Source organism: Triturus cristatus, chromosome 4_1 (genome assembly GCF_964204655.1).
Source record: "Triturus cristatus chromosome 4_1, aTriCri1.1, whole genome shotgun sequence".
Lineage (NCBI taxonomy): Eukaryota > Metazoa > Chordata > Amphibia > Caudata > Salamandridae > Triturus > Triturus cristatus.
Genome location: NC_140585.1, coordinates 1,192,458,482 through 1,192,473,948, shown reverse-complemented (window position 1 = coordinate 1,192,473,948; position 15,467 = coordinate 1,192,458,482). Strand labels below are relative to the sequence as shown.

At 47.7% G+C, this 15,467-nt stretch overlaps 1 protein-coding gene across 2 annotated transcripts in view; it reads left to right on the top strand.

Annotated features, from left to right (window-relative positions):
* HOOK2 (hook microtubule tethering protein 2) overlaps positions 1 to 15,467 on the top strand; it is a 289,087-nt gene that overhangs the window by 184,072 nt on the left and 89,548 nt on the right. For both annotated transcript variants that reach the window (XM_085654470.1, XM_085654469.1), the window contains exons 14-16: positions 10,181 to 10,250; positions 10,798 to 10,935; positions 11,047 to 11,134. In XM_085654470.1, coding sequence (XP_085510596.1) covers positions 10,181 to 10,250; positions 10,798 to 10,935; positions 11,047 to 11,134 — 296 coding nt within the window. The remainder of the gene's footprint in view (positions 1 to 10,180; positions 10,251 to 10,797; positions 10,936 to 11,046; positions 11,135 to 15,467) is intronic.

Below are 15,467 nucleotides of genomic sequence, written 5' to 3'. Positions count from 1 at the left end.
GACCTTGGCATGCTTTCTCCCCTACCGTGGCTACAGAGGAGGGGAGCGTCCTACGCTATGGTGGTGGTAAGGGTGGCCGAGGTCTTGGGACATGAGCTCCCTTCAGTGGCGGTCAGGACTAACCTCCTGGCAGAGGTACTTCAATCTGTGGCATCCACTTCCAAACCTCTATTGCCCTTCAATGAAGCCCTCACTGACGTCCTTCTGGGGGCCTGGTCCAAGCCCAGCACAGGGGCTCCTGTGGAAAGGATGATCGCCTGCCGCCATCGCCCGGCCCTGGGCGTCCCAGTTTTCCTCACCCATCAGGCTTCCTCAGAGCTTGGTGGTCCAAATCTCTTCCTCCAAGGGCACATTCCTTTCTGCTCCCCCAGATAGGGAATCCAAGAAGCTGGATCACCTTGGGAAGGGCATGCTCTCTTCGTCCAGCTTGGCACTGTGGTCCGTGAATACAGCATGCCTCTTCGGCCGATACTCCCATACCATCTGGGATACGGTCGCGCAGATGCTGCCTCTGCCTGCAGGATGCCCGAGCCATTCTCTCCCAGGCAGTGGCGGATGGGAGAGACGCACCTAAATTTACAATAAGATGTGGACTGGATACCACCGACTCACTAGGCAGAACGATTGCCATGTCAGTAACCCTTTGGCGCCACGCCTGGTTGAGGACATCTGGCTTTTCAGGGGATGTCCAGTCTATCTTGATGGACATGCCTTTTGATGGCCATCGCCTCTTTGGCGACAAAGCAGACTCTGCGCTGGAGCGCTATAAATATTCTCGGGCTACGGCCAGATCTTTGGGCCTTGCTGTGCCTTCTTGTCTACTCCAGTCTATTTGTCCCTTTCATGGCTATGGGAGGGGCGCCCAGCCATATCCGGCCCAGTCTAGCCACCGGTTCATGCAAGCTGCCCAGCCTCTGCGTGGCCGCTGACGTGGGACCCAGCGATCTCGAGGGTCTTTAAGCCGGTGGGTCAGCCCACCCTCTGGCGGAGTCCAAGCTCCATATCAACCTGTTGGAGCTCTGGGCGATCTGCCTGGCACTGAAAGTATTTCTTCCCTCTCTCAAAGAGAAGGTGGGGCAGGTGTTCACAGACAACACCACCGCCATGTGGTACTGCAACAAAGAGGGCTGGGTGGGGTTGTGGACCCTATGTCAAGAGGCTCTTTGCCTCTGGACATGGCTCGAACATCAGGTCATGTCTCTGGTGGTTCATCACCTGGCACGTTCCCTGAACGCCAGGGCGGACTAACTCAGCTGTCGGTGCCTGGTAAATCACGAATGGCGTCTTCAGTCTGAGGTGGTGGAAGGTCTCTTTCAGCTGTGGGGAGAGCCTTGGATAGATCTGTTGGACACCGAAGAGAACGCGCAATGTCAGCTATTCTGCGTGTTGAAGTTTTCAAGGCGGCTTTCGCTTGGCAACGCTTTTCGTCACGAGTGGAGTTGCGGCTTCCTGTACGCCTTTCTGCCTGTACCACTTCTGCCCCGAGTGCTGAAGAGGATCAGGCTCGGCCGGGCCCAAGTTATTCTTGTGGCTTTGGACTGGACACAAAGAGTCTGGTAACCCGTGCTCTTGAGCATGGCCATCGATCCGCCGTTTCGACTGCCCCTTTTGGAGGATTTTCTGTCACAGCAGCAGGGCATGGTTCTTCACCTGAACCTGTCTAGCCTCCACCTCCTTGCGTGGAGATTGAGCGGCGACAGTTGACAGCTTTTGACTTTCCACCTGAAGTCTGTAATGTCATCTTGGCAGCCAGTCGTCCCTCCACGAAAACAGTATGCGCCTGCCGATGGAACAAGTTTGTGGCATAATGCTTAACAAAGGCTGTGGATCCCCTCTTTACCCCTCTTTCAGAAGTCCTTCTGGATCTACTTTCTTAGCTCAGCAGGGCTCTGCCCAGGGCACTCTTAAAGGCTACCTTGCAGCTATTTCTGCAATCCTTCGACTACCAGATCAGCCTTCTTTATCAAGTCCCCTATTGTAAATAGATTTAAGGGCATTAATCATCTCTTTCCTCCTTTTCCCTTCATAAGGCCCCAGTGGGACTTGAATCTTGTTTTAACCTATCTTGTGTGCTACCTTCGAGCCTTTTCATAACTGTCCTCTCAGGCTCCTCACTCTGAAAACTGCCTAACTTGTTGCCATCTCCTTTGCTTGCAGAGTGAGTAAGCTTCAAGCTCTATCTTCTAAGCCCCCTTTCTTCTCTGTGCATCCTAGCAAAGTGTGGTGCTTAGGACAAGGCCTTTGTTACTTCCTAAAGTGGTTTCACCATTTCACATTGGACAAACTATCACTCTGCCCACCTTTTTCCCACCTCTGCGCCCTTCCAAGGAGGAGAGACTCCACCGTCTGGACCCTAAACGTGCGGCATCTTTCTACCTTGACCGCACAAAGGACTTCCGAGTGGATGATCAACTCTTTGTTGGCTAAGTAGGTGCCTAAAAAGGTCGGGCTGTTCAAAAGCGTACCATCTCTCGATGGGTTGTCCTTTGCATAAAGAACTGCTACGCTTTAGCGAAAAAGGAACCTCCTGTGGTGCTCTGTGCTCATCCCACTAGAGCTACGGCAGCAACCACTGCATTGGCACTTGAAGTCCCACTTCTTGACATCTGTCAGTCAGCCATGTGGGCATCCTTGCACACGTTCACCAGATATTACTGCCTAGACAGCAAATCCGGGGAGGCGGCTGTTTTGCTCGTTCAGCCCTGCAGGACTTTCTCGCGTGAACTTGGTTCGCAGACCCACCTCTGGGATTGGCATTGCTTGGTTATCTATTCTAAGGTAAGGAATCTATAACTGTCTTTCAGATGAACAAGTTACTTACCTTCAGTAATGATGTATCTGTAAGAGACTTATGTTAATTGTAGATTCCTTACCGCCTCTCCCATCCTCCCCGCTCTGCAAACTGACTTCTGGGGCTAGGGACTCCCCTGCAGGACCCTAGTTATTGCGCACCAGTGGTCGAAGTCTTTCAGGGCTTTGCGCTTCTGGTGTGGAAAGTCATGTCAGAACTGACGTCAGCGCGCAGGGGCGGCGTCTAAGACACCGCAACGTCGTCCCGTCAACCACGACGATGGACGCAGAGTTGACTGACGCCACCTACCGATGTGCAATGGTACTGCTATGAAAAGATTCTCCAGCTCCAGTCTGACGCCTGGGGGTAATTCTAAGGTAAGGAATCTTATAACTAACATATGTCTCTTACAGATACATAGGTACCAAAGGTAAGTAACTTGTTCTGTAAGTTGGTAAGTATGCGATGGAAGATAATTCAAGCTTGTGTATCTATCAAAAAAAGTGTCCATGCTTGCGAAAGCAGCTCTCACGTTAACTCTGGATTTTGTATTGGCTTATTTGTCTTCCTAGAACTCTTGGGGGAACTCACTGGGGAAATCTTTGGAATAATTGTGTACTGGGGTTTCTAACTTTGCACTCCGCAACAGTGGAGCGCCATTTCAACTCTGCTCGACTGGACTATTTTTGGGTGCGATCTTGCTTGGGTTAGCGGTCTAGTCACTAGAGACCAGCTCCCAGGCCTTTATTTAAGGAGATTCATGCCGCGGAGGCGCCGAAGGCACGCCTAAGGCAAGCCCATCTGCATCCAGATCGTGTCCAGCAATGCTGACCATTTTACTAACCCCCCCCAGGTCCTTTCTAGAGAGGCTCTCTCCTTGCCATGAATGGCAGTCCTTGTCACCCTGCCTTGCATTATGATCCTGCCGCAAGGAGCTCTGTTTTTAGTTGTAATGCCTGTAGTTTCAGTTTAGGGGCCATAACCAAGTAACCATGTCTATGGATGGAGTTGTCCTGCCCAATAAGACCGCGCACAGAGTGGCGAGTTTTAGAGCCTGCCTTATTAACCCCTTCAGTGCCCATGACGAGCTGGACTCGTCATGGGCCGCGGTGGCGCTGTGCCCATGACGAGTCCAGCTCGTCATAGACCCCGCCCGCTAATGCAACGGCCGGCACAGGGCGGGGAAAGGGGCGGGCACTGAAGGGGTTAATTGTAGGTCCCTTCCTAAACACTCTGCTGCATTTTGGCTCTCCCTATCAGATAATACTTGGTATCTTATGTTTCTCATGGAAATGTAGCTGAAGGACGGCTCTAATCATGATCTCGCCTTGGCCATTCCTCCAGCTGATTGGATCCTGTGTGTCAACCAGGGGCGGGGGGGATAGGGTAAGAGGGGGTGTTGTTTTTATCCTTAGGGATACGTGGGAGGTTTCATCATCTAGGCTGGGTCAAGTCTGGAATATTGAGGGCCTTCTTTTTTTGTATCAAACTTACCCCCTCTTTTTCTTTTGCTGGTTTGTGGATCTATAAACCCCCGCATTGCCTGAATAGCAGCCTCCCAGAATTGTGATGCCATTTCCCAACTATCCTTACAATACGCTAACTTCACGGTTTTAGGAGACTTTAACACGCATGTTGATGAGCAGAACTGCTCCCAGGCCTCTCAGCTGATTCATACTTGGAATGCATTAATCTGACCCAGTCAGTCACCACCTCCACCCATAAAGCTGGCCATATATTGGATCTAATGTGTTCCAATATTACTGGCCTTCAAAATGATATTCCTTTGCGCCTGAAATGGGCTTATTTTCTTGTCCCTTCTCCTTCTTACTAGTTATGTTTCTACTGTAAGCATTAAGGTCAAAAAGCACAGTCCTTTCCTTTGCTCTGAGTCACCGGTCACGTGATGTGAGTTCCTACTGTCTTCACCAGGCCAAGGTTCACTTAATGCTCTCTGTTGACGTTATAGTTAAGTGGTTTGAAACCTCATCGCAGCACAGCTGTCTGACTGGGCTACAGCGACATTATTGGACTAGTAATGCTTATTTATTAATTTATAGCTTTTCCGGAAATGGGTCTGCCGCACGCTGAGATTTGATGAACCTCCCAAAACCACAGATATTCATCCAGGTCTATTTTTGTATTATCTGCAATGTGCTTGGGTTTGAGGTTGCTCAGAGGAGTAAAGGTCACTTTAGTGAAGTGCTGCGTAGTGTATTGGTAAAAACCGTGCTTCTGTCATTGTCTTCAAGCACAATTCTCAAACATTGGATAAGAAATACACCTACAAGGCGGCCGTAAGGGGGTGGCGAAGTGGCTAAACTTGCACAATTCTTGGATCACACTGTCCTTAAAAGTTATCCAAAGATGTGTTGAAACTATCGTGCCTTCAGCAGTCTAGACCTATTTCAAGACCTGCCCTCGGGACTTGTATGATACAAGGCAACCGAGCTAAAAAAAAAAAAAATAACAATGGGAAGACCAAGCAAGGAGGTTCATAAAATGCGGAAATGTAATGGTTACAAAACCATACACAATTAACACCTCTTTATGGGGAAGCAGGAGTATACATTGTGAAAAAGTGTCTCTCTGGGACTATTCATGGATATTGGCAAAAAAGGAACAGTACCCTTGGGTGCAAATGGTCTGATCGAAATGTCTGGTGATGCCAAATGACCCTTTTGGTGTAGTCTCTTTTCTAACAAGCTAGATGGGGCTACCAGACTTCATCTTACACAAGCCTCCATGAAGCCTGATATTTTTGTGCCTCAACACTGTAAATAAGAAATCACTAGTCAATATCGAGGTGGCAGGTTGTGCCTTGTAAAGTACTGCGATACAAGGCCATTGGTAATGTTGGGCTGCGTCCAGTTGTGTTTTTGTACCATTTATGAGAAGGTGCCAGGAGGCTCAGGCTGGGCTCGGCTCCACATCCTCGGATGGAGCTTAAGGGTGCTTGCACTGAAGGGGCTTTCAGAAAGAATTTCTACTTGTGGAATAGCTCTGGAACAGGCCATTGAGATATATTTGTTAAATTGATGAAGCCATTCACCCAGTCGATTGGTGGAGTCAAAATTTTCTATGATAAATGGCAGTTTTTCTTCCTCATTGTACGAATTACTGCTCTCTCTCTCATTGACTCCTACAGCTACCAAGTCAGATGGGTACCAAATGTTTGAGCCTCCCTCAGAAGGCATTAGAAGTAGGCATAGTGTTTCACTCTCTGGCGCAAGTTGAAGCGCTCACTGCACCAACTAAGACTGCTTCAGGCCCACAAGCACTTTGAAACAGGCTTACTTTGCTCTCTGGAGACCAATTCCCAGACTGAGTTCCCTCCCTAGCACCCCCAGATTGGGCTTTGATCTACTACACCGACCCTGATATCAATCCAAACAAAGGATTCCGACGCGAAGAGCTAAGCAGGGCTCTAGACCTTCCAATGGAAGGAGTCGGGGATTTAAGTGGGATGAAAAAACGGGGGGGGGGGGGGGGGGGGAGTTCTCAAACTTGCGTGGCCAATGTAATTAAGGGTGTGGCTTAAAAACGTAAGCCAAAAATCTGCTCTTAGCATAGTGTGCTGCCCGACTTCTATTTTGCTGTTTGTCTTTGCATCCAGATATGATACAACAAGTAACCTCATACCTACAACAAGTCACCACAATTGGCTTTGTCAGTGGTTGTCAGTTGCATAAGATAGATCAGCAGCATCTATGGCTTGTATACAATATTGAAAAAGCTTCCACTTAAAGCCCTGGTGACACCACGACAATGTTGCTGCTCCTGAGTTTCAAAAACAGAAGAGAAATTCAGAGAGAAAATCACTCTTTAAAGGATTTCCCTTCCCCTACAACGCTCACCTGGCATGACGTCATGCCGTAACATCTCCAGAAGTGAGCACTGTGAGCACGCGCAAATCGATGAGCCTGCTGTCACTGCAGTCAGGGCACAAAACAGAGCCCGATGGAGACCCGTTTCGAGGCCCCCTTTAGAAAACTGCCTGTGCTCAGCACCGGTGAGACCCGGCCCACTTAAAGCCCTGGAAGGAGTCATTTGCTTCTGGCTGCCTCTGTCCCTTCCGTTCAGTGAAAGGCAAGTCAGTCCAAGGCCGTTATTAATTCGGCAGACGATTGGTGTCTTAGAAACAAAATATTGCCAAATGTGCCCGACCTTCAAGGTTACACTTGCTTTTCAAATTTCTCTCGGTTATTCTTTTCCGCCAGGAAAGTCTGAATGTATGCTTCAGTTGGATACGCTATTAAAATACATTGGCTAGTTGGCATTGAGAGTTCTGTGTTTAACAGAATGGCAGTACATATTGATGCTGGAGAAAGGAGCTCTTTAAAAGCACGGCGCTGTTGTGCAGGAAGGAACTTCTACTTCCAGTTCGCGTTCAAAGCAATGCACTGTTGTGCTGGAGCCGCCGGAGTGCCTGGCACCAATTAGATTACGCAGGTGTTGGTAGAGCTGCCGTCCTCGTGCTCACACCGGGAGGCCCGTCTGAGGTGATTCTCAGTTGTTTACCCAGTGTCACGAGCTCTCGAAGGCAGGTGCATCTATTTAGGTTCAAGCATGTGCGCGCGGAGCGTGCACTGGAGGCTGCCTGTCTCTGTTGCGTGGACAGCCAGGGTAAGGTGACCATGTCCAGGCGTCTCTGATTTGCTCGGACAGTCCATGTTTTTCTCCAGCTGTCCCGGCAAATTTCAAGAAATGAAGCTCGTGTCCGGTTTTTAGAGAGGGTCGACTGAAAACGGTGGGAGGTATCTTTTTTATGTTTTTCAAAGCAGGGATAGTTAGCAGCTGTTATAAGAAAGCAATTTAATTGGCGTTCTACTGGCTTTAAAAATTGCATTTTATATATGGTCTTACAGCCTCTTCTTTAATTCTCTGCTAAGGAACACTGTCCTTCTGTGCGCTGGTTTGCAGTAAACTTGCAGTCCTTCTATTTTTGGGAAATGTCCCGGTTTTTGGCTTTAAAATTCATGTCACCCTAAGAAAGGGCGCAGAAGAGATCACCTGTTATGGGTTTATGGCCTATTCTGTGCAGATTAGATCTTCGCACAAGCACGCTTGGATGTTCGAGTGTACGACCACTGGGCTGGGAGGGGGCTAAAAGGCATCAGAGTCCACCTGCATCCTCCGCAAGGATGATGTATTCCGTAATTTAGCCTCCCACCCCCCAAATGCAAAGAAATCTTGGACTGATTACAGATCAGTGTTTTAACTTGTTTGTGATTACATTTAGAGAGCCTCTGATGCTGCTCCTCGGTAGTCATCCTTGGGTGGGGCATTTGTTGTAGGGTGACCAACTGGCATGGGTGCAAATTCAGGACGGCGAGTGTAAAAATTCAGGACAAAGGGTCAAAATTCAGGACAAAAGGTACGTTTTACAGACACATTAGAGGAGGTCGCGCAATAGTATATATGTAAGCCCATCCATATCCAAACATATACATCCATTTGCAAACCTATCCATCATGTATCCTTCCATCCATCATTTCACTCATCCATCAATCCACCCTATCCATCCATCCATACAATCATCCATCCACTCTTCTGCCCATCCATCCATTCACTCATCCATCCAGCCATTTACCCTTTCACCCATCCTTTCACTTACTCATCCATCCTCCCCGTCACTCATCCTTCCACCCATTCACCTTTTCAGTCATCCATCCATCCTCCCTTTATCTCTCCATTGACCCTTTCACTTAGCCTTCCTTCTTTCCATCCATCCACCCAGCCATCTACTCATCCACTCATGAATCCATCCATTGACCCTTTCCCTCATCCATCCTTTCCCTCATCTATCCTTTCCCTCATCCATCCTTTCCCTCATCCATCCTTTCCCTCATCCATCCTTTCCCTCATCCATCCTTTCCCTCATCCATCCTTTCCCTCATCCATCCTTTCCCTCATCCATCCTTTCCCTCATCCATCTACCCTTTTACCCTTCCATCTACCCTTTTACCCTTCCATCTACCCTTTTACCCTTCCATCTACCCTTTTACCCTTCCATCTACCCTCTTACCTTTTCTCTCATCCATTCTTCCACTCACTAATCCGTCCATCCTTTCTCTCATTATCCATCCATTCACCCTTTCATTTATCCATTCGCCCTTTCACTAATCCATCAGTCCAGCCATCCACCCATCCCTTCACTTACACACCTTTTCACATTATGAGCTGAGCCCTTGTCTGCTGAGTTGCAGACAGAAGAGGCCCAGCCAGGACTTCACCCCGCTGTAGTTCCTAAAGCAAGGGGTGAGGCGGGGGAGGGCTCACTATGCCCCTGCCCATAGGCAATCTGAAAAAGTGGAAGTCATGAGTCAGGCATGCGACAGTGCCAGAACGTGAGGTGACCGTGACCTGGTGCTCCCAGGGCTTTAAGCGGGATAAAAGAAATTGGGGTACGGGTCTCTCCAAAGGGGGGGGTTTAATGTAATTAAAGGCGTGGTTTAAAACACCTAAGCTAACAATCTGTGCTTAGCATAGTGTGCTTACCGGACTGGTATTTTGCCTCTTCTGTCCTATCCAGATATATAACTCAACAAGTAAAGTTACACCAACAACAAGCCAGAACTATTGGCTTTGTCAATGGTTGTTAGATGCATAAAATAAATATGCAGCAACCATGGCTTTGTTGAATATTCTATTGAAAATGCACTTTTTTCAAATGATGAGACCGTGAAAGAACTCTAGCCCCTTCTTTTTAACTTGTTTGACCCCCGTCTTTGAATGAACTGGATTCTCATGGAGCAGCATTGACGTTTTAGCACAGTTCTTCCATCTGACAGAATGCCCTGCCCTAGCCCGAGGCAGGAGGAGGCCACCACATGCTGCAAGAGCCCAGACTGCCCCATTGTCATTCTGTATGGGGCAATCGGCCTGGCGGGTGGGGCTGCTCTTATGCTCAGAGGAGTGGGACGTGGCCCCATCAGGGAGCTGAGGCTTCTGGCAGGGGAACAGTGATGTTCCCCAATGCCCAAAATTACGGATAAAAGGCGTCCGTGAAGGGGATTGTCACGTACTCCAAATTATGGACGTTCCGTGAATTTTACGGACGGTTGGTCACCCTAATTTGTTGCAGGAAGGTCACTTGTGTAGTGGTGTCAGAAACTGTAAGGGATCTGGGCTGGTACTGCCTTCTTGTGCTAGACTTGTACAGAGGAAACATGCAACCTTGTGTGCAACACATTCCCATTCGCTTTCTGGCACTGACCTGTTTCAGAATCACTAGTTTCAGGAATGGCCTCACTCGCGACCGTCCTTCATGCCTCGTAGTGTGTGAGCCAAAATTATTGGGAGGTGTGGGTGGTTTGGGGACTTGAACGCTGTCATATCCGCATGGAATCTTCTCACTGGCTGATGCGTCATTTTAACTTCCCGCAGATGCAGTGCACGAAGTGACCACCTCCCCTGTCGACAATCTGGCATCTGAGATCGTCCCTGCTGAGCTCAGGTAACGCTTGTCCTGAAGTATGAGTGAGTGAGTTGTAGCTGCCAGTACGGGCCGCTGACCGAATAAACTGATTGCGCGGGTCACAGTGTGCCTGATGCGAATTAAAGTGGCCTCTAGGTTGTGGTGTCCAGATTTGGGCCACAATTATTTCTTTTGCCCGCAATTATTTATTTTGCCCTCAATTGTTTCTTTTGCCCTCAATTGTTTCTTTTGCCCTGAACTGGTTTGCACTTTTAACCCCTGAGAGGAGGCCTCCAGTGCATCACTCTAGTTAGCCCATCGGCTGATTGACTTGGAGTGCGTCCCCTTGCAAGGCAGCCCCAGTTGCCCGTTTGTCCACTGTACAGTGCGGACTACTTGTAGTCTTTTATTGGGTTGAGTTTTCTCGGTCTCTGGCAGGGGGGCTGGTAGGCGTGCTCCTGTGTTGGAATGTTTTAGCTGCAGGAGTGTTTGTGCACCTGTCAGGCATGCCTCGGCAGCGGTCAAGGCTGGGGGTGGTTCTGTCATCCACGCATGGTGTTCACCGCGGCAACACTTCTCCTTTCAGAGAGACCATCGTGCGGATGCAGCACGAGAACAAGATGCTTTGTGAGCAGGAAGCGACGTACCTGGACCGCCTGACGGAGCTGCAGGGCCTGCTGGAGGAGTCGAACCGGGCCAAGAACCGCCTGGAGACGGAGAACAGGTGAGCCTGGGGCCCGGCTGTCTGCGTGCCGTGGCAGCAAGGCATTGGAGTTTAGGGCACTTTTTAGGGTGTAATGGCACCAAATGCTTGTCGTTTGCCCTTTGTTCCTAGGCTAAATCAGCAGCAGCTTGTGGAGGTGAAGGAACAAGTCGAGGAACTACAGAAGGCCCTTCAGGATCAAGGAAGCAAGGCGGAGGATGTAAGTCTTCTTAAGAATACTTCTGTCATTCCGCATTCCAATTTCCCACTTTCCCATCCCCCCCCCCCCCAAAAAATGCATTTCTGAAGTGAAATGAATAAGGACCTGCCTAAGACTGCTTTAACAATTAACACCAAGTATCACCGAGCAAGTACTACCCCAATGGGTCCCACACCCCACACACGTGTTTTGATAATGTCGAGTTGGCAGTTCTTTTGCCTAGCCCTAGATCATTCCGTGCATAATCCTGCCATCTAGTGGTTGGAGTTAGATGATTTCAACGTGAATCTCCTTTTGCAGAGTTTGTACAAGAAAGAGTATTTGAATGCAGCGCTGTTGCTATGTTTGTTAAGGAATAAACCGGGCCCCAGTCGGGGGTCCACGCGGGTGGACGGCGTCCACCCACTATTTTCACAGGGTGGACGCCGTCCACCCTGCCAAGATGTTGGGCACCACTAAATGTGCTGAACTCGTCCCAGTGTAATTTCCAAACACCAGGACACTTTCAGCAGCGCCTGCACCTTGTCTGCTTTCGATAAGGAACAACGTGCAGGCGGGTCGGGATGGGGCTTCTTTAGTTAAGTCTCCTGCTGGGCTCATAACAAAGGCAGAATTTGAGGGGTCATCGGGCCTCTTTTTGTTCGAGTCTCCTGATTGGGAGGAGTCAGGAGCCTCAAACCTAGAGGCAAATGTAGCGGAGGGGAAATAAAGGTTAGCACTTAAGCTGCCTCTCTTAAGTATGTTTTTTCACTTTGTTCAGTCTCTGTTTAGGAGATATGCATGCACTGTAACAATGTCAGATGAGTTGGTCTCGCCTAGTATTTACACAAAATAAATGTAATTTATATAGCGCTTACTACCCCTGAGAAGGTGTTGAAATAATATTTGTTCTTGTATAGCGCTACTCATCCCAAAGCAAAGTGTCAGAGCACTTTACATCACAGGTACATATTAAAGTCATGGCTTGTGATGCCACTTCCTGTGATGTCATTTCCTGTGAGGCCACATGTAATGTTGTGTGCCATGATGTCACGCGCCTTGATGTCACTTGCATACTGCCACACTAGGTCAGTCCCCCCCCACTTCTTTTTTAGGACTTGTGCCCTGGGAATAAAGCGCGATATGCTTCTTTGGGGTTACTTCAGAGTGCTTGAAAGAAAAATAGCTAGAGGACAGGAGGAAGGGGGTAGGGTTTCGAGTCGAATCAGTCCGGGTTAGATCATGTATATCCAATGTTATTTGAAGGCATCCCCTTTTTTAGGTCCCACCTAGGCAGCGCTTGTGCTGTCTCTTCGAGACATGTTGTATTCAGGATATGGGCCTAAAGCTTCGCCCATCTTTTTTAATGGCTCCTGTCCCTGTCCTTTGTAAATGGTGGCTTTTCATAGTTCAATAGGCTTAGTAATCCCTCCTTAGTACCGCCTTGTCCCTTCTTGTAACCTCCCATGAAGACACCCCTGGTTACATGTGTTGTTACCCCCTAGGTTTTAATTACAGCCTCAAGTCACTATTTTCTTAAAAGGCTTAAGGCAGGACACACACTTGGTCCTAAGCTAGGCTGGCAGTGGTTACTTCACTCATTAGAACATCTCATATTTACATGAGACCGTTTATAAAATTCCCTTTATCATCTCTACACAGAGTACAACCTAATCCAAAATTAATGTAATAATTCTTTTGTCACATTTCAAAGCAACTAATTATATATATGACATAGATATTTGAATGTACTCCTAGTACTGTCTTGCAAGCAATGCATTATGGGTAGGGTGGATTTACCATATCTTCTGCAGGGTACGGTACCATATGTGACCAAAAGAGGTCCCCTTTTGGCCGCATATGATACTGAACCCTGTAACATGGCTAGGTAAAAAACATTGCCATTTTATAATGCCAAAAACTCCAACTTTGTAGGCCTGCAGTGCTGGTGCCTTGTTCACTAGGGAACCCTATGACCTGCTTTGGGTACTGCACCTAGACATGCAGTTCTGGTGCTTTGCTCACTAGGGACCTCTAGGAGCAGCTTGCGGTACTGCACCGAGACATGCAGTGCTGGTTCCTGGCTCACTACCCAAGCATTTGCAATGCACTAGGTCTCGCATTACTGCAAGTATGAGCTATTGGCGTTGCATTATTGTTTGCAACGCCAATACCTCAAACTATCAATAATGCGAGACCTATTGCATTGCAAATGCTTCTTGAGGTGAGTCTGCAGGCGCTATTGCTTTGCTACGAATGGTTCTATTGAAAAGGAAAATAAACTCTCTAAAAAGGGCTTTTAGCCCGCCCATTACTTAAATTAGTTGGCATCATTGTCACTCTTCTTTGCTGCCCTCTAACTATTAAAAACATTGAATAGCCAAATAGCAAAGAACCTTGTCAAAGACCAATAGCTTTACTATGTTGTACAGCTGCGTGGCTGCTGTGCAGCATGGTTGAAAGTAAAAAAAAAAAAAAACCTGCTATAAAGCGTTTACTGGGTTGTAGCCCTTTTGTTTCACTTTGTCATGATGCTCAGCTGCTGCACAACCTAGCTAACGAAAACCTTGAGTAAGCCAATAGATCCTGTATAGGAGAGATTATTGGCTTTGCCAATGCTTGTCTATATTGACTTCATTTAAAGGCAAGTCTGAATAGCTCTGTTCTCAAGTGTGTCCTTAAACTCTTGTAGTTAGATTTGGCTCTGAGGTTCAGGTGAAGGGTTTGTAGTTTTAAGTCCAACCTCTTCCCCTTAAGCTGCCTCATGGTTTAATTCTTTTATATGAACGTTGATTGATCAGGTGGGCAGATGTTGAAGGGAGGTCTCTGTCTGTGACTTCGTTTCTGCAGACAGCTAAGACATTTGCCGCTTTAGGTCTTGTGCACAGTGTACAAGACCTATTCAGCACCAATGCTATGCTTCAAGGTCAGGTAATGTGACCTTGATGACAAAGGTCTAGGCACATCTGGGCTGTTTGCTTCTGGAGCCTTTGGAATATGGCTGTGAGGTTGCTGGGGAGGCCAACATTGATGATATTGCTGTGGTTTAGGCGTGCCAGGAAGAGGGTATCTCCTGAGCTCCGAAGGGGTCAAAAGCTGCAAGTTCATACCTTGTGTCGCTGCATTGGCTTGGGGAGCAAAAGTAGAATCAGAATCAAATAATCCCAAGGTTATGTACTTCAGACGAGGTGGATAGAGGGGTTCCAAGGCCAGAGACGGGTAGTTGATGCGAAGTGAGTCCCGTGAGCTATTGGTAGGATCGCAGGCTTGGCACTGTTCGTGATGGGAAGCACTCCTTTGTCCAATGGTACATGGTTGTAATGCTGGTTGTACTCTCTGGTCCTTTCTCTATACAGATTTGTGGGTCAGAGGCACACATTTGGAAGTTCACCAGGTCCTGCTCATGGAGCTGCAGAAGAAGATACTAAAGGGTTTATTTTTGATGGTGCCCGCAAGATGCTGGTCATGTAGATGATTGAAGCTAATGACCCTTAGTCTTGGGAATGGACCCATTGAAGAGCAGGTCCATATATGTAGGTCAACCGTTAAGCCTGTTCAGCAGAATTACATGGCTGAGAGTCATAAGCTGTGGACCTCTGAAGAAGAACTGTTTTGTTGTCTTTGTCCAAAGACAGAAGGAGCTCTTTACTCAAGTTGGTTGGCGTAATTCTACTACCTTTTGACATGCACAATCCTGGCTATTGATTCAGGAGGAGGTAGTTTAATTCCACCAATCATAAAGTTATTGTCACTTCTATTTCCAGGTTTTTACTGAGGAAGTGACTTTAGGGCTGGGTTGGTAATTGGCCAGAAGGTTTGATTAGAAGATGTATTCTTCTGCAGGGGGCTGATGGTTTTGTGTTTGAGGAGCAGGGATGCCTCTAGAGAGAAGAGAGGTGTTGATCATGTTGACTCTGTCTGCCACCAGAGGGAGGGCAAACGTTTCTGAAGTATTCTGCTGGGCGAGGGATCACAGGAGACTTCGATTTTTTTTGTTTTGAGGGTCAGATTTAGAGACTCCCTAGTTTCCATTGTTTTGAAAAATGTGAAGACTCCTTGTAGCAGAAGGATCGAAGTGTAAAGATGCATTTCTGCAGCGACCATGATTGATTCTCAGCTTTTCGGCTATTTTGTAGTTTAAGCATGAGGCTGTCTTAGAGGTGGTGTTGATGTTTTCAAGGGTTACTTTGTAGGGTGTCTGAGCTGGGCAGGTAATGGTAAATATTTAACATTTTCCCTGTCAGAATATATTTGGACAATTAAGGCTTTTTGACTTTATTGATGTCTTTGATGGACTTTCCCTTTTCTTTTTGTAAATCGTTTAGTCCTTTTCAGTTTTTTTTTTTTTTACTTG